Genomic DNA, 19,924 nt, shown 5'->3' with positions numbered 1-19,924 from the left:
TTAACCCTAACCCTAACCCTAACTCTAACCCTAGGGTTAGGGTTAGGGTTAGAGTTAGGGTTAGGGTTAGGGTTAATTGTTTCAGAATCGTTTGTTTATGTAGTCGGCACTTAATGTATATCGGCTGAATGGACGTCAGTGATTGGTTGAAATTACAGAAATACGACAACTTTAACATGGAATAATTTATGGATTTCTTTTTTTTTTAAGAAGACTAAGAGAAAAAGATGTTTTATATGACACATTCTACCAGTGATCCAAGTTTCAAAGTGTTTCGTTAATGAAAAATGTGGCCCCCGTTTTAAAAAAGATCCATCTATCTAACTATACAAAGATGGTATCAAAAAGTTCTTGGACTAGTTTTGTAGTGTGCCAACAGATGGCAGTACATGGTTGTGTGCACAGTGAGAGCTAGCAGTGACCTTCATGAGGCAGTGTGCTGAGTGACATCATTGTGTTTACTTCAGAAGTTGTGAAATTTATTTTGTTTTTTTTGTGATCACATGTATACTATAGTCTGCAATTTTGTCATGTACAGGAAGTTGGAACAAAGAGCCAACATAAAATTTTGGGCTAAACTTCAGAAGTCTGCAGTAGAGACATTGAGCATGTTTCAATAAGCTTACTGCAATAAGGCAATGGATCATACACAATGTTTTAAGTGACACAGGCACTTCAAAAGCAGAACGTCCCAGGTAAATGATGAGCAATTTGGAAGGCCTGAATAAGAGTCACCCTTGGAAATGTGGAGAAAATTCATCAGCTTGTGCATGAAGATCATGAGAAGACAATTAATGTCAAACTTTGGAAGCATTGAATCTTTTTTAATATTTTATTTCTTTCAGTCATTAGACTGCAGCCATGCTGGGGCACCACGTTGAAAAAGTTTTAGTTGAATGAATCAACCCCAGTACTCATCATTTAAAGCCTAGTACTCATTCTTTCAGTCTGTTTTACAAGCTATGGGGATGTAAACGCAGCAACACCAGTTGTCAAATGGTGGTTGGGGACAAATACAAATACAAAGATAAACACACAAATATATGTGTGTGTATGTATATATATATATATATATATGACAATGGACTGAAATGTTTGGCGATATGAGGTTCTAGAGAAGACCCATCTACATCAGCAAAACTGAGTGCTAGAAGAGTTGTGACCTACCCACATGTACCAAGAAACCAAACTACATCTTTTCTAAACAGCATCTTTCTCTTCCTCAAATTTCCTCTTCATAAACTATGATAGTCATCCAGTCCTCTTTCCTGCCCTTACTGCCCTGCTCACTGTACTGCTGCTTTCCCCCACCCCATTTTTCTACCCCAGGTTTTCATCAGTCACTGCAATCCCCACTCCCTACTTGTGCCTTCTAGCCAATTGCATATATTATGACCTTGTACCTCTCTCTTCTTTATTCTACCATCACATCTATGCTCTGATCCTTGTTACTTGTGAGTATACCCTGGCACTTCACCATCTCTCTCTTGCTCTTACACTTTTCCTGTTTCCTACACTCTCTCTCTTTCCCTTGTTCTTCCCTCTGGTTGGGTAGCCATGTCTCCTCTATAGCTGCACACCTATTTCTGCCTCTCTATTTCTCTGTCACATTCTAATCTTTCATCATCTGATACTGGATCACTTCCTTTAGTGCCCTCTCCGTTATAGCAAGACACCTGTTTTTGCTGCTGTGTCGCACTATATGTATATATATATGTATATATATATATACATACATATATATATATATATATATATATATATATATATATATATATATATATATATATATATATATATGCACACACACAAATATACATACATGCATAGATACACATATATGTACATATACATATGTGTGCCAAGACCCAGCAAGCCAAGTGAGATCGTTGCCAGTGCCCCTGTACTGGCTCTTGTGCGGGTGGCACATAAAAGACACCATTTCGAGCGTGGTCATTTTCGTGCGGGTGACACGTAAAAGCACCCACTACACTCTCTGAGTGGTTGGCGTTAGGAAGGGCATCCAGCTGTAGAAACTCTGCCAAATTAGATTGGAGCCTGGTGTAGCCATCCGGTTGCACCAGTCCTCAGTCAAATCGTCCAACCCATGCTAGCATGGAAAGCGGACGTTAAACAATGATGATGATGATATACATATATATATACATATATATATATATATATATATCATCGTTTAATGTCCATTTTCCATGCTGGAATGGGTTGGACAGTTCAACTGGAGGTCTGGGAAGCCAGGAGGCTACACCAGGCTCCAATCTGATCTGACAGTGTTTTCTACAGCTGGATGCCCTTCCTAACGCCAAAGTGTAGTGGGTGCTTTTTATGAGTGGAATTTGGCGGTATTGAGGGAGATTTATTTGTTCTTTATGGACTGCTACTCTTCTATGCAATGGGAGGCTTGTCTGTCTGATATAGAAGTTTTGGCAACCTGCGCATGTGAGGACATAAATGAGGTTCCCAGAGGAACAAGAGAAATTGGTTTTGATTTTAAACTTTGTTTTAAAGTGGCCACATAGACTCTTATGCCAGAAACAAAAACCCTAAATTCCTTATATTCCCTTTCTATCAATGTAAAGACAGAATCTCCACACAAGAAAGAATCAACAAGGAGAATCTTTTCATAGAGAAATTCCAACCATTTCTTAACACACACCCCTCAGTGACCTTATTTCTCTAGGAACAGACATAAACTTCCTGTTGAAAAAGAGTTTATAACTCCAACTAAAAAGATTTGTCTCCCCTTACACACACTTCCTGTTTTGACACCACACTTCCTATTTTGACACCACGCTTCCTGCTTAACACAAACTTTTAGCCACTTTTCTCTTTTTTTAAACCTAACACAACTCACAATTTTCATGCATCCATATTTTTCCAACCATTATCTACATGAATTACCATTGAACTTTAAAAGCTCAAAGACAATATAATGTATTGGTATATTTATTTTTTTATATATTATTTTTTTCATTTTTTACTTCTTTGTAAAAAACATTTTCATTCTCCCTCTTCTTGATAATTTGCCATGCAATGAAATCTGGTTAGAAATCTTTATTAAAATATGCTTCCAATTAGCATTCTGCCTTATTATTATTTTTCATTTTCCTATTATTTCTCCACGTGCGGTTAACACAACCCCACTATTTACTGACTTATATATATATATATATATATATATATATATATATATAATCTTAAACGTATACAGACATAGCAGTGTGTTTAAGAAGTTTACTTTGTGGCCACATGGTTTTGGGTTCAGTCCCACTATTTGGCATCTTGAGCTAGTGTCTTTTACTACAGCCCTGGGCCAACGAATGCCTTGTGTGTAGATGGAAACTATGTGAAGCCTTATATGTGTGTGTATGTCCTTCCATCACTTGACAACTGTTACTGGTGTGTTTCCATCCCTGTAACTTTGTGGTTCTTCAAAAAGAGACTGATATATAAATATCAAGCATAAAAATAAGTAATGGGGTTGATTTGTTTGACTAAACCTTTCAATGCAGTGCCCCAGCCTGGCTACAATCCAATGACTGAAACAAATAAAAGATATGAACTAGATATTATTCTAGTTTAAAATCTCATGGTTGGTGATTATTACCTCTTACCTTTCTAACACTTGTGTAACTACTGAGTACACCAGATTCTTAAAACTTTGCCAGCAACCACTTTTATTGAAATTTTATTACCAAAATACTATTATGCACAATGGAATATTCAATTAAAGATTTGTTCCATAGTTTTGATGCACATATTTAAATCATGTAATAGACCATTTTGTTTTTTTACTTCCACCTCTTTTCCTACTTCTTTTGATTGTACTTTTTTTTTTTTTATAACAGGCAATCACTTATATAAATGCATATAAACCCATAGGTTTATGAAGAGCTGCAAATGAATGCTGAAAATAATAGGGAACGCATTATTTGTTTTGCTTTTTTCTTTTAACTGTATTCACTGTATCTACCTATAAGTAGCTGACACATTTTTAATGGTTCATGAAGAGCATTTTCAAAAAATTATTTTGTGCACAAATATTTGCATAAAATAACTGGTCACAAATGCTATTAGAGATTATTTATTTATTCCAAAAATTGACATTGTTTTAAGATTTAAGCTGTCATATGGCTGAAACCTTGATTTTTATCAATAAAAGATTTTTATTTCCATTAGCATATATTATAAACTGCTTCAACTTTTGTGAAATTTGTGAAACATCATCACATTCATTTTGCCATTTTCTTCATTTGTTGATTAATTTCATCAACTTCTTCATAGTCTGTTTCTTTGTATGGACACTGTTAGGCTAAGTCACTTCATGATCTACTAATCCTTTCCAAAAATGTTTCAATCAATCCTAAACATTTGTATCATCTTTCATTGAAACAAACTTTCCTCCAATGTTAGTTATTTCTCAATTTCATTTTGATGGGGAATGTCTTTGTATCATTAGCACAATATGGCAAAATATGTTTTGAAACAGTTCTCATGTTACTTGTCACATTTTCCTATAATTCATGAATATTTTCACTTACATCTTTTAAGTGAATTGTTTTCAAAACTCTACCATTGAAATTGCATTTTCTCTCATTGTAACTAAAAGTAAAAAATACTTCTTGACTATAAAAGAGATATCATATTTGTTGGGTAAAATATGGCATTCATTTTTTTCACACAAGTCACTAAGTGCAATACCACGACCAGGGACATTCTCTGAAATAAATAACTCTTTAAAAGTAAGACTGTTCTTCCTGCAAAATAGGTCAAAAGCTAATATTCAAAATGAGATGACTCATAGTTTATGGTAACACCAACATATCAATAGAGATTGTTGGTTATATCCTTTAAGAGCCTTGAGGTTCTGTGTGATACACATAGGTTTTTTTGCTGTATTATGTATGATCTTTATGGTGATAATATAGGTCCACAGTGTTCAGTTCTTTAAACATCTGTTATAGCAGAATATTTTGATTCACCAATGTTATCCAAATTATACACCATATAACTGCCCCGTACATCAAACTGGTAGTTATCTTAAATAGACTTAGCTGCACACAAACATACAAAAGGCATGTAAAATCATAACATCATTAGTATAGCAATATCATGGTCTGAGTTTATAATGTGCAGATTTTTGTTACTATTAAAAATAGACCCCAAGACTTTCAATAAAAACAATAATTTGGTACAATAACGGATCTAGTAAAGATTAGCTGCCAACATAACATGGCAGTCCTGGTTTAGGATGAATGTTGCTGTAATTTAGCCCCAGGACTCATCATCTCCAGCTGGCTATACGACATGATCTGTGTCCTTACAGCAACATTCATCCTAAACCAGGACTGCCATGTTATGTTGGCAAACAATCTTTACTACAAAGTACTGTTGCTGAATATCTCATATTGTGAGATTTAAAAATAGTAATTTTCTAATATATAGATCAGTGGCTAGATCTCACTTTGAAAACAATATATTTCGAACGGGAATTTGGCAGTGCCACCTCTAGCCAAACAATTATTCTGTGCTGATGAAAGGAAATAACCTGGAAATCGTGATACATGGATATTGTTTTGAGCTGAGTGGGGGTGCTAGATTCCCTTGTTCGAAAATATAAGGATGCAGATCGTGTCGTATAGCCTCCTGGGGCTAAATTACAGCGACATTCGTCCTAAACTAGGACTGCCATGTTATGCTGGCAAACAATCTTTATAACAAAGTACTGTTGCTGAATATCTCACATTGTGAGATTTAAAAATAGTAATTTTCTAATAACAGATCTGTTCATTCTTAATATATTCTGGCAGATTCAAGCATGAACATGCTCATCGTTGTTATATTTCATCTTTGTAGAACATCTCCCTTTAGAGAATGTGTGTTCATAACACGTGATTCATTGGCATAAGGGGACTTTGAAACATTGATGTGTTATGACCTCAATGTGTGTCTATTCAGTCAAAGCTATCCCAAATCAGTGAATCTACATGAGAGTATTGACTGTAGTTTATAGTATTTAAGCAATACAAGCAGATATTCATAGTAGAAATACAGAGTGCATAGGATATCAATGTGTATCAATTATTTAGTACCAGTATTAAGTCAATAAGGTGGTGAGCTGGCAAAATCACTAGCACACTGGCAAAATGTTTGGTGGCATTTTGTCCATCATTACATTCTGAGTTCAAATCACACCAAGGTCGACTTTGCCTTTCATCTTTCCGGGGTTGATAAAAGAAGTACCAGTTGAGCAGGGTTTGTCCTTATAGTAAAAAGGAATATTAAAAGCCAATGGAAATATTAGTTAACACAACAGTTAGTTACCATCAGTATTTCCTTTCATGAACAAAAGGAATTTTGTTTTCTTTTCCAGAATTGGAATCTTAAAAAAAAAAAAACAAAAAAAAACTGTAATTAGCAGTAAAAGTTTCTTCAGTTCTTGTCAAAAATCTCATTTTCTGCCATTTATTTTTTAATTGCAAACAGAAAATGTGCTAATTCGGTGATTATACTGATTCTATTGCTTGTTTGCATACCTAGTACAGCTTTACCTTTTTACTTATAGTCATCTATTTTTTTTATGTAATTGTTCATACTGTCTCTTCATTCATACATATGTATCATTCTATTTTTCTTTGTAGTCTCCATGATTATGTATTTTAATAACTTCCCATTTATCGTCTAGAGCCAATACTTCCCTCTTATCAGTAGGACTTTTCTCATCAGTCTTTCTTTTATCCAGAGGTTAGATTACATATTGTATTTTGGTGGAAGACTTGCTAATAGCACAATATTTATCAAGAAATAATTTGAGAATACAGCCAAACAATTTTCCATGCAGTGTTTGAAGTGTTACCATTGTAATCAAGTTTAAACTCCAAGCTTTTGGGGATTTAGTATCAATTTATTAGCCTTGCTACTTGAACTCATGTTAATTAGGGTTTTGTTGTTTAGTCAAGCATTTCACTGATCAAGGACAATAACTTTTGCTAAAATTTTTTAAAGACAGGATCTTTATTATACCATAAAAAATATATCACTCTATGGAAACCCTATTGTATAATCACTAAATTTCAATTCATATTGGAAGGAAATGATAGATCTGCAGTTGGCAAAGTCTGAGAAGTTACCTTATTGGTGATGTATTGTTATAACTTTGAATACCTGGAGTCAAGAAATCTTGAAGAATGCAGTAATAATAGTGACCAGTTTAGAGGTACACCATTTGATGGTGATGGCTGGAACTGCCTAAGATGGTTGAGAACTGCCTGAGATAGCTTGAAAGTGGAATTTACTCTTAAGGAAGATATTTTCTTAATACATTCAATAAAGAATGAGTAGATTATATAATTTAATTACTTATCTTAATCTTTTAAGTATATGTTGATTATGTGATAAAATTAGAATCATCATTGCTTCTTGTTATATAGATTTTTGTTTCTTTTCTTACAGTGACCGAAGCTGAAATGAAGCGTTTAAAAAATGCTTTTAAGCGCACTTCAAACTTAAATGGATTAATGACTGAAGGCCTATTTATTAGAGAAGTTCTCTGGGAAGGAGTTCCTCCCAAATTTGCTCAGGTAAAAATTGTATTTTATAGTTTCATTCCGTGTCATTAAACTATTTTATCTGATCTTATATCTGGATATGTTAGTCGTTTTTTTTTTTTTGTTTTCAATGTTATCAGGTTAATTTTTTGAGGTCAATGAATGTAGTTTAGTACTTATATATATATATATATATATATATAAGAAACAAAAAATGGTAAAATATAAAAATAGATTCCTAAAAATATATCATTAATGGGTTTATAAGAATTTTTTCTTAATTTTTGACCTCTTGGTTTCAGCAATGATATAACAGTCACTGTATATCTTCTAACAGGAAATTGCAGGTTTAAATGCATTGCAGTCCATTATAAGTACAAAAATGGGTACCTATAAGTTACTGGTGTTTATGCAAATTCCTCTTCTTGTGCCCGCCAAAAAAAGAAAAAAAGATTTTGTACCTAAAATATTTTACTTTCAACCTTTTTAATTTGGAAGTTTGAAGTTGTATTTTGGTGCTAAATATTATTAATAAATGAAGATATTGTGTGCTAAAATTATATGCTTGTTTTTCAGTCACAGGATAAGCATTGATTACCTAAGTGTCTACAATCTTGTAATAAGATTATAGTTTTGGGAGCTATTAATTTTTTTTTATTTTGGTTTTGCTATAAAACATATTTTAAAAATATTTACTTCCACAATAGATTTAATGGTTAAACTAGGTGTTGGTGTAAATATATAAAAATATTTCATTGCTAATCTTGAGGTAACTGTTAAAAAAATTTTAAATCTCAAATTAGCACCAGCTGAATGTTATATTTAGAAGACAATAGTAAAGTTTGTATCTTTTTGTTTACCATTTTAGTTGCTGAGAGTACTTGAAGTACAAATATAGAAAATGATAATAGAATTGAGAATAGTAGATCTTAAAATGTATAGGGAGGGGATCATTTGAGAAGCGGATGTATTGTGTTAGTTTTTATTGAAAGCAGACACGTTTTTCATTTTAAGTTTGTTAGAGTGTACTGGTTTGTCTGATCTCCATGAGTAAAATGAAAGAGGAGAATCCTCATTAATGAAAGCGATACATGTTAAGTGAGATTTGATATCAATGATGGACTGGGATTTGAATGATTGTATCCTTGGCATTAAAAAGTTTGGATTAGGAATACCTAAATCATTGACAAAGAGTGGGAAGAGTGTCAAAGGGATTGACAGATCCATATAATGTATGATAAAACAGTAGACCCTGTGGAAACTACGGATGTTCTGAGTTAACAAAAACTAATGGGATAGTTCAGTGGAATAAATCTTATGCCTCAAAGAAGAAAAGTTCAGTGTTTTAAGCAGAATCCTTCTTTGGTGAGAGAAGAAATGTCAAATGGTGCTCAAGGATAAATAAATTAGGTTGATGTAATAAAGGAGGACGGGAAAGAGGGAGAGAGACAACAAGTCTTAATGGAGTGAGAGGTGACTGACAATAAGAACAGAAAGGCAAGCAGATTTGAAAAACAGTATGGGGTGAGGAGGTCATGTTTATTTGTGTGTGTGTGTGTGTGTACACACACAAACATCTTTTATAGTGTTTCTATGTCATTACCTCCCCATCACAAGATATTTCTAATCTGTTGTCCTTCTTTTCATTTTCTCCTTGCTCTAGTTGGCTCTGATTGCTCCCCTCTCTCTACTAATATGTTACCTCTCCACACACCCCTCTCTATCTCTCTCTCTCTCTCTCTCTCTCTCTCTCTCTCTCTCTCTCTCTCTCTCATATTTTTATTCTTCAGCATCAACTAACATGTCTCATTGAGGAAGGATTTATATCACAGAACTATAATTTTTTGATTTGGGTTACACAAAAAGCCATATTGTTTTAATGTAGTTTTAATATGGTGGTTCTGATATCAGTGAAGATACTCAAGATTAATCCATGGGAAGTTTGGCCATGAAATTCACAGGCAACAGTATAAATTTGATGAATGAAAGTGGATAATGAGGAGAGATGATATGGGTGTATCTATCCTCAGTGACAATAAAAGATGTTTTAGTGTCATTAGAAGCTGCTATACAATGAGTAAGAAGGAAGAGTCCACTTTGTTTGACATCAATCGATTATCTTGTATCTGTTTATAAGTTGTTTTTTTAAAATTTCAGTTGATATATCGAGCATTTGGTGGCACTCCTAAAGGACTCTCTTTTAAAGATTTACTATGTGGTTTGGTGATCTTAACACGGGGGATGCGGGAAGAGAAAATAAAATGTAAGTACTCTTTAAAATCCTAAATAGAGAATTACATTTTAAAAGATATATGCTTTGAAGATATTGGTTTCTTTTCTTCCCAGATTATGTTTTGCACTTTCTATTGAACTTGCATGTTTTTGTTATTGACATGACTGAAAATAAAATACCCAGTTTCTGCTCTAGAAACTAATCCAATAGATTCATCATTGACACAACTCGATTTGTAATTGAACTTTTGAAGTATTTTTTGTCTTTCCCATGCAAAAACAATTTTAAGTTATCTAAATTTGCTCTAAGATATTGTCATTTAAAATAAAATAAAATTAGATATTTCTATTTTTTACTGAATTTTCTTTTCAATTTTCAAAACATTATTCATCATAATAATTATCATTGCATTGAATATTTGCATTTGCATCCTTTAGATCAGCTTGTGGTCTGTATCGGTATGGTATCTAATTGTAAATTTTAATATAGCAGCATAGATACGAGAGATAAATACCAACTATAGGATGTGGAAAGAGAGAATACTAGAAAAGAATAACTATGTGGGCATGATTACAAAAATAATTGCAGATTTTAATCATCAGCTTCTAAGCAATATATCTCAACTCAGAATAAATTTTATTAATTGAAACGATAATCATTAAAACCTACACATTCCTGCCAACAAGAAAAAAATCTCTTAATTTTAGTAGTAAAATTCAGGAATCCTGGCACTTTGAGTTGCTATTTGGTTGTTGAAAGCCTTCTTATGTAGGAAATTAAGATGCTTGAAAAAGTGATAGTCATCTGGGGAGTGGTCTGGAGAACTAAATTGGGTAAAGTGGAGTTTCATAGCCCAGTTAGTTCAATTTCTGTAGTCATTTGTGAAACCTGGTTGGATGTTGCCAGGGAGAAGAATTGGTACTTTTTGATTGACCAAAGCTATAATTTAAGCATTGCAGATTTTGGTGCATTTTGTTGATTCTTGACAGTTGTCTTCTATTGTGATGTTTTCACCAGAATTCAAGCACTTGTTGAGGTTATCTCTACAGATTTTCTATAGAAATTATTGTCAACACTGATTTTGTTATGACATTTCATGTCTGAGATGCCAGATGTAAACAAACAATGAGATAGAAGATGAAAAATGAGTAATGGATGAATATGACATATTTCAAGTGATGTAAGAGCACTGCTAACACAGTAAAACACAATACTGACATATAAAAATGTTTAATATACCTTGCTGGATATTATGGTTGCATAACAAAATACTGTGTCCTTATAAGTCATTAATACTGAAGCAATACTATTGTTTGATTCCACTTGCCAACCACCAAACAATGGTGATTATAAGCTTCTTTTGATGCAAGTTCAATTTGGGAGAGTGTTTTAGTACCTAGTTCAGTTATTGCCTAATACACCATTGATTGTCATATAGAATTCACTTTTGACACATGTTACAGTGTGATAAAGAATGAATTGTTTTTGTTGTGCAAAAGCAGGATTCATGGCAACAATTTATATTTTCCCCTCAGGTCGACAAATGAGTTTTTTTTAAATTTCCAGTGTGGTGTAAATGTCAAACAGTTGTTGAATGATCAACATTTAGTTCTCTTCTGTAGTCTCAAAAGTTCTTTTGTATTGGTTCCTTTCAATAATGCCCCTTAATTGGTTGTCAATGCAGACGTTTGCTGCAAATTCTTCATCTTCAAGGTTCTTCATCACTATGAATTTTTTGGAACCAATGTTAAGTTGTATATTCATTGATGATCCCCAGACCAAATACTTAATTGACATTGTGAGCAGTTCACAACTTGTATTTTAAAATTACTCAAATTTTGATGTGAGAGCAAATCCATTAGCATCAAACAACAGATCAAAATCTGCACTTCAAAGTAATATATTACATGAACATAGTTAAATGAAGGTTTGTTCTGAAATAACTATCAAAGTTTAAAATAATAAAAGCTTGCAATATTTTTACACTGATTTATTTATAAACTAAACATAAAAGTTACAATTAAAGTTAAAATAGCACGTGAAAATTAATAAGCCAAGCCATCATTATGGGGCCATTATTTAGTCCTTGGCTAGCCTTGATTGAACAGATCTCTGATCAACTGAAATCTAGTCACAACCAACCTATCTTTAAGTCATAATGTATCTAGGATTACATTTTTCAATGCAGCCTTTTAAGACAGTGTGGTGTAATCTGAAGGAGAATTGACTGCTATTTCTGGCAAATTGAACAACCGTAGAGATGCCTCATCTGTAGGCTTGTCCACTATTGTGTTTATAGAGCAGTTATATAAATGTAAACAAACCCTAAAAATGTTTCAGATATAATATCACGGAATAAACATATAGTTACATTAACGTAAGGATGTAGACATTAAGTGATTGAAGGAATAATAATCTGAAGAATAATTGTTATACATAATTTGTATACATGTATTATTATTTTTTCTGTTGTCTTTGCCTAGCTCTAAGGCCATATTCTGCTTATTTTGTTTTTTTTGTCCCTTGAGTGTTCATTAACAGTCTCATTTTACTTTTATCCATTTTCATATGTCCACTTCCGTATTCCTTTTTCATTCTTGTTTGTCTGTCTCATTTTGTTTTGTTATGCTTTAGTTGCTTTCCAAGCAAGTTTTCTTGCTGGTTGCCTCCAGGGTGGAAGCAGTATTATTGGTAATGGTATGAAATTGAGCTCTACCTCCTGGCCAATAACTGATAAGTTGGTATTTGTTCTCTGTTCATCTGTGCATTTAGTGTTTTTCAGCTTGACCTTGTGTATTTGTTTATTACTATACATGTTTGACTTCTGAATATATATATATATATATATATATATATATGGCATTAGGAAGGGCATCCAGCTGTAGAAATTCTGCCAAATCAGATTGGAGCCTGGTGTAGCTATCTGGTTCACCAGTCCTCAGTCAAATCGTCCAACTCATGCTAGCATGGAAAGTGGATGTTAAACGATGATAATGATAATGATGATGATGATGATATATATATATAGGTGCAGGAGTGGCTGTGTGGTAAGTAGCTTGCTTACCAACCACATGGTCCCAGGTTCAGTCCCACTGCGTGGCACCTTGGGCAAGTGTCTTCTACTATAGCCTCGGGCCGACCAAAGCCTTGTGAGTGGATTTGTTAGACGGAAACTGAAAGAAGCCCGTCGTATATATGTATATATATATATGTATGTATGTGTGTTTGTGTGTCTGTGTTTGTCCCCCCCCCCCATCGCTTGACAACCGATGCTGGTGTGTTTACGTCCCCGTAACTTAGCGGTTCAGCAAAAAGAGACCGATAGAATAAGTACTAGGCTTACAAAGAATAAGTCCTGGGGTCGATTTTCTCGACTAAAGGTGGTGCTCCAGCATGGCCGCAGTCAAATGACTGAAACAAGTAAAGAGTGTATATATATAAATAGTTTATTTCTCATAAAATATTTTAGACAATATCATTAAAGCTGATTATATATTGGAGTTAGTGTCCCTATATTAAATATACTAAAGAGTAGTTTAATCTGTCCGGTTCATTCTTAGTTTCACAATAAACAATACAGTGCTAGCGAAGTTTGTTTTGTATATTTCTGACAGGATCTTCATGATTATAGGTGTTACATTTGTAAGATACTAGTTTTCTTTTCTTTTTCTTTTTAAGTTCACTACCCCATGAAATTTCCATGTCGATTTTTAAAACTGCAAACTTTACAGAAATGATTTGTACAGAAATTGTGAATAATCATATTTTTTGTTCTTTACAAAAAAATTGAATCTTTGGTATATTTTGTTAGAATAATCATTTTGCCATTGATTTCTTACACAGCTACTAAATACTTATTGATTTATAAAGCTATTAAAGATGTTCATTAGTGAATCTAAGACTATGTAATCATTCTCGCATTTCAATTTTTAAAAAAGAAAAATTTCCAGCACAATTTTAGTTTTTCTTTCATTATGATTTCTTTTTGTTTTCACCAAGTGGGCAAATTTGAGCAAGATTATTTTATTTTTATTCTTTTAGTATTTTAATTTGATTTTGTGATCTTTGGAAACATGGTGTGTAACATAGAAATAAAATAATTTAGGAAGATTTTGAAAAGTGCTGTCTTGTTGTTATAATATCTTTCATCTCAGTGATAAATTTTAATATCTGGTTTCTAATTTTAGTTAGTATTGCTGATTTCAAAATATTAGAGAATTTCATCATTTCAAAATGTTTCTTTTTTTTTTTTGTTTGACATCCCTCTGTTTTATGGAAGTTAACATTATCCATCTAACAAATTATACTTGATTCATTTCTCTCAAGGTTTCACAGATCTGCATTTACTGCTTATGTCTATCTATTATGGTGCTTAGTATTTCTTACACATGCTTTATAAAATCTGCTTTTTCCACAGAAAAATGAAACCAGTTTCTCAGAGGCCAACAACCATTTAAACTGCTTTTGTTTATTTCTTACTCTAGCTATTCTATTTTTAGTGCAGTGACCTCCAGCACTAATTAGGTCACCTTGTAAACATAAATTATCTGCTATTTCTAAACTGCTGTTTGAGCAAGTTCATTTCAATAATGAAGTCACCTAGAATATTATTTCATATATTTCTTTGAAATTTAGAAAAAAATCATGCAATATCTATGCTTATTTTAAAGGTTTGTGTGTTTTATAAATAGCTTTGTCAGATTTGAGTTTTCATTTAATGTTCGAACACAAAGAAACCTTGGACATTTAACTTTAATTCAACTAAAACTATAAGAATTATCTTTTTCCTTTTTTTGAAAAAATTATGCCAAAAGCATGTAGAATTTTTATTATATGTATTTAAATAATTTCCATATGGTCTGAAAGGAATTTTTTAACTCTGTAAACAAATTCTAATAAATTACCACCATTGACACGAGCTTTGTCCAATTATGCGCATCCTATGTTTAATCCAGAAGAATAGACATAAATTTTTTCTTTTTATAATTAGGCTTTCACCATAATTTTTCAGCTTTGTTTTCATGTAGCAGCAGTTTGATACCACTGGTCAATTGCGAGAAAGAGTTACATATAAAACTTATTTGAATATTAATTTTAAAATCCTTTTTTCTTTGGGCTTCTACTTCAAATTTTTCTCTGATAGCTGCTGGAATAGGATAAGTTTTGCGGTCACAATTGTTTCTCTAACTGGATTCTCATTTTGTTATACGCTCAAATGTGACAAAAAAAAAAAAGAGAGAACAAACTTATTAGACAAACTGAGGCAAGTGTAGAGCCTTGAGCCTTAGCTTCAAACATGTCTTGAATTCAATGCAATAGTTGTTGAAAGGCTTGAACTCATTATCATACTCATCTACAGTAGACCAATTCCATCATGTATAAAGCAATGATTATGTCTCCTATTAATAGGACTAGGAAATGTTTTTGTGTATTTGACTTTGACAGAATGAAAACTATATTAAAATGTTGAGAATATTAACTTGCAAATTTTGTTTTTCCAGTAATTAAAAATTTGTTGGGAATTGCATAGATTTGGTATTTTTGGTAGTAGATTCTCTTCCTTGTCCCTTGGAAACATTTCTACTTAGATGTAAACTTAAATTCTGATGATTTGTAATATGCCAAGCTTCTGAGGAATATATTTTCAGTGTCAAATACATTGTATATCTGTATATCATATACACAATACAATGTTAAAAGATCATGTATTAGCATTATCACTCTAAACACTAATTGGTTGTGTGTTGGGACACCATTTTGGTAACAATTTTTTTTTCTGCAAAACATTTGTAATATTCATGAGACTTTTCTTTCAAAACAAATTTAGTGTCCACAACATTTTATAATGATTTCAGCCAACAACAATAGATAAGATATTGAATTTTTCCTTTATGAATGTTAACTAAAGTCACAAGACAAAACAACTATTTCCATAAAAGTAAGAATTATTGATAAAGTAGTAAGCTTTAAAGATAAAACCAGTCATTGTGAAGGAAGAGCTTATTTGGAGATTGTTTTTTTTTTATTACCTCTAAAGTTTTTTTCTTCCTTTTTCCCCCTCAAATTATATCTAAAAAAAAAAAAGATTCTTTGGCTACCATCCCATAAATTATATGATTTAGATATTTTGGAATATTACTATATTGAGCATTCTTAAAACTATTGCTTATATTCTTGGCTAATTTAATCCTTATGTTCATTCGTTGGCTCCTGTACAAATAAATGAATAAATAAATGAACTTCAAAGTTTGGCAAAGAGTTAATATTTAAGATTATTGAACTATTACCTATCTGATTAAGAGTAAATGCCATTTCTTATCATTGTAAGCAAAAGAATAAATTTAGTCAGATTTGACCTTGATAATGTTATATTTTAGCTTTTTTACATCATAACTTTTAAAAATCTATTAAATATTTTATCCTCTTAGATGTTTCAATATTTGTGTCTTAGACTTTCCATATGAACTGTCTATTAGAGTAAGCTTAGTAATCAGTTACTTGAAATTTAAGTGGATTGATAAATATAACTCATTGTTACTTAGCATCAAAGAAATTAGTTTTATAGCCGAGCTGATAATTTCTGATAATTGCCTTGGCAGTGCTTTCTTGAAAAAATTATTCAATGCAAAGTATCCATATTGAATAAATAATTGTTCTCAGTTGCTAATTTTACTAAAATATTGATTAAAAGAATTATTTCTTAGTATATTTCAATAAAGAGGTTTTGATTAATTGAAGTGTGGAGAATAAGCTGTGCAATTTCCATACCTTCCGAGAGAACATTAGTGGCTTAATCAGAATGATGACTACAAAGAAAAAAAATAAAATTAGGTCACAAATTCAACTCTATATTGTTACCTTAAGCTCTTTCATCTTCACCTTTATTGTGCATTGTCATATGTCATACTTAGAACAGATCATTGCATATGTTTCATCATTGAATGGTTATTGATAAGCATTATTTCCCTATGATTTTTATGATTCTCACCCAGTATTTAAGGATTTTTCCTCTCATAAATTATGTTATAAAAAAAAAGTAAAAATCTCCAAACTTTAAGTTGCTTACAAGAATAACACTTCTTAAATTCAAATTTAATTTATTTATTATTTTTTTGTTTTCTGTTTTGCAGTCATTTGTCCAACCTTGTGTGGGTGGGATGGTACATTCTTGGTATCATTATTATAATTGTTTTTACAGTTGGATACTATATCATTAACCACTCCCTCTTGAAATAAGAGTGGATTCTGTTGTTTTGTTCAGTCAGCTAATTGCAGCAAGGAGAGTTAATGATAGGTGGTAGACATAATCAGTGATTTGCTTTAACACTATTACAAGGCCATTACATGCCTTTTGATATAGTCCCCTGTGTTACAAACACCCAAGAAGAAAATGTTAACAGGCAAGCCATTAACCTTCTGATTCAGCCATTATTTTTGTTTAATACTTTATTTTGGAACATAACACAATATGTGAAATTAGCATTTAATCATTTTGTTCATATTCCATTCCATAAGATCAGTCATGTTCAACTTAGAACATCATCCTGGAAGTGAAATGGATAAATTATTGACTTATCAGCTCTTGGTTTGTGAGCTCAGATCTTGTACTTTGCAATGAAGATCTTTTGTGCCTCAGCTTACTTAGTTGTTGAAAATATATTCCAGAACTTTGGAAAAACTTCCCCACAATAGCCTATCACCTTATACAAGTGGACAATTGACTTTCAACTTCTTAATGTATCCAGCACTAGTGTTAAGTACCATCCCTATGGATACCTGTGTTTCAAGAAGGATTAACTATATCCTATTAACATATTTTGCCTATAATTATGTGATTATTTACTTTTCTCTGCCTGCCACTTAGAATATACCTATTTGATAGAAACGGGCAATTCATATTTCTGTCTGATATATTCCATTTTAGATAGTTTCTGTTTTTATGTCATGGTTCTTTAAATTTAATTTAATCTATATTAATTTTTCCTGTCATTGGTTGGATGATTTCAATTCAAGTATTTAGATTTGTTTAGCAGAAATTTTCTGGATCAATATTCTTTCTTATGTAAACAAAGAATGGTTGAGTAGAGAGGATGTGAATCAATGAGTTTTTATTGATAACATTTTTCTTTGAAAGAACATGATTTTTTTTTTGTGCTATTCATAGAATTAACACCAGGAGAAGAAAACATGGGACTTTTGGCATGGTTTATTGCTAATGTCTTACAGCTTTTATGAAGTAATGAAAAATGTCTAATAAGGTTTATGTATCTGTTGAACAATTTTTAGATATGTTCATTACCAATTTAAGTAACACTTGTATTATTGCATTATTACAGACACCAACAATTCTGAATTGAATGTATTCTCTATGAAGCCTTGTGACTGAAATCAAAAACAGTAATATTTCAGTTCTAGTTTTAGTGTATAACCTTCAGTGATATAAGATCATAAGATTGATCTATCAACATCTTACATTTCCTAATTATCTGACTGCTCTCTTTTCATTAAGTATTTTTATAGATTTGGAAAAAAATCTTATTAATCAATTAGGGTTCCAAATTTTTTTTTTCATTTCATATGAGTTTAACTTATTTAGGAAACTAATTCAACCATTTTGTTTTGGTTGCTGATACAAAGTAAAACCAATTTATAAACTGTTATTTTGTCAAACCAATAGCTCAACATTTGGACAAATCTGCCAACTTGATTGAATGCTGTACTGTTTATTTTTATATTTTCTACATTTTGTATATTGAATATTAAATCCATTTTGTGCCATGAATAGTTATTGATTACAAAATAACAGTATCTCTTTATGTGTATAAAAAAAAAATTGGTTTAAATGATATCAAACAACTTGAGAGAAAAAAACCCAATAAAGGTGGGGAGATAAATCAAGGCAAATTTATGGTGTACTTCCTTTGATTTTCTGCAGATGGCTATGAAAAATTAATTACTCAAAATACAATCTATGAACAGTTAAATTACTTCTACTGCAAATAACAGCAATAGCATCAACAATCAGTATTGCTATGGTTATTATTATTTCTGTTCTGCAACTTCATTTTATTAATGTATTTCCAGTTTATTGACTTTTGTGTTTTCCCTCCATACTCTTGGACATAATTAATATTAATGATGTCACAGAAGTTAAATGAAGGCTCAATCAAACTGCAGAAAATTTATGAGGAACTGATAAAATTGATAATGTTGTTGTCTTTGTTGGTTAAAATTCCATAATTTAAACAAATTTATTGAAGTAAGAAACTTATGGGAAATATTTATAAATTTATTTTCATGATTAATTTGTAACTACATATCAAAAAAGATCTTTTTTCATGACTAAAGGAAATTTATCAACTCATGAACTGCAAACACTTTTGTTGCACTTTTGATAGAAACAGAGTTCAACTGCTATAGGACTGTAAGTATAACTGTATGGTTAAGAAGTTTATTTTATAATCACATCATTCCAGGTTCAGTTCTATTGTATGGCACCCTGGACAAGTGTCTCCTATTGTAGCTGCAAGCTGATTAATGTCCTGCAGTAATTTGGTGGATAGGAACTCTTTGAAAATCCATAGCACCCCACACACACACACACACACACACCTGAATATTGTGTGTGTTTATACCAATCTAAATCAGTTTTGAATATCATTCCCTTATCTAAAAAGTTAACATAGCCATTTGATGAAAATAGTACCAGACTGAAATAAATGTTGGAGTCACTCTGATGAACTAAATTCTTAATGGTGATGTTTCAGCTTTGCCACAGTCCAATGTTCAAAACAAGTAAAAACTAGTAAAATAGAGAAATACATTTTTTTAAAATCAGTTATATTTCTAGAGAGTCTTATATCAAATATTCTTTCTGTATTTTATCTTAAATGTAGCAACTATTCACTGTTAAGCTGGTAAAGAAAATATGTTACTCTCTATTTATTTAACTTTTCTATTTGTTTCTAGTACTGTTTGGGATGTATGCTGATGAAGCCTTCAGTTATATACAAAAAGAAGAAATGGATCGGCGTATTTTAGAAACTGAACAACAAGTTTCCCAGTCGCTTTCAGAACTTTTTAAAGAGGTAATATAGAGCAGCTATATTAAGGAAAAAAAAAAAAA

The 19,924-nt window shown here is 31.8% G+C and overlaps 1 protein-coding gene across 1 annotated transcript in view; it reads left to right on the top strand.

Moving 5' to 3' along the window:
- The first annotated feature begins 7,474 nt into the window (after window positions 1-7,474).
- Window positions 7,475-19,924, top strand: part of LOC106879368 (ubiquitin carboxyl-terminal hydrolase 32) — a 52,335-nt gene continuing 39,885 nt past the window's right edge. The window contains exons 1-3 of the mRNA XM_014928890.2: window positions 7,475-7,598; window positions 9,723-9,828; window positions 19,768-19,886. Coding sequence (XP_014784376.2) covers window positions 7,485-7,598; window positions 9,723-9,828; window positions 19,768-19,886 — 339 coding nt within the window. The 5' untranslated portion in view covers window positions 7,475-7,484. The remainder of the gene's footprint in view (window positions 7,599-9,722; window positions 9,829-19,767; window positions 19,887-19,924) is intronic.

Source organism: Octopus bimaculoides, chromosome 20 (assembly GCF_001194135.2).
Source record: "Octopus bimaculoides isolate UCB-OBI-ISO-001 chromosome 20, ASM119413v2, whole genome shotgun sequence".
NCBI lineage: Eukaryota > Metazoa > Mollusca > Cephalopoda > Octopoda > Octopodidae > Octopus > Octopus bimaculoides.
Note: the sequence above shows the minus strand (reverse complement) of the source record. Positions and strands in the feature narration are given on the sequence as shown.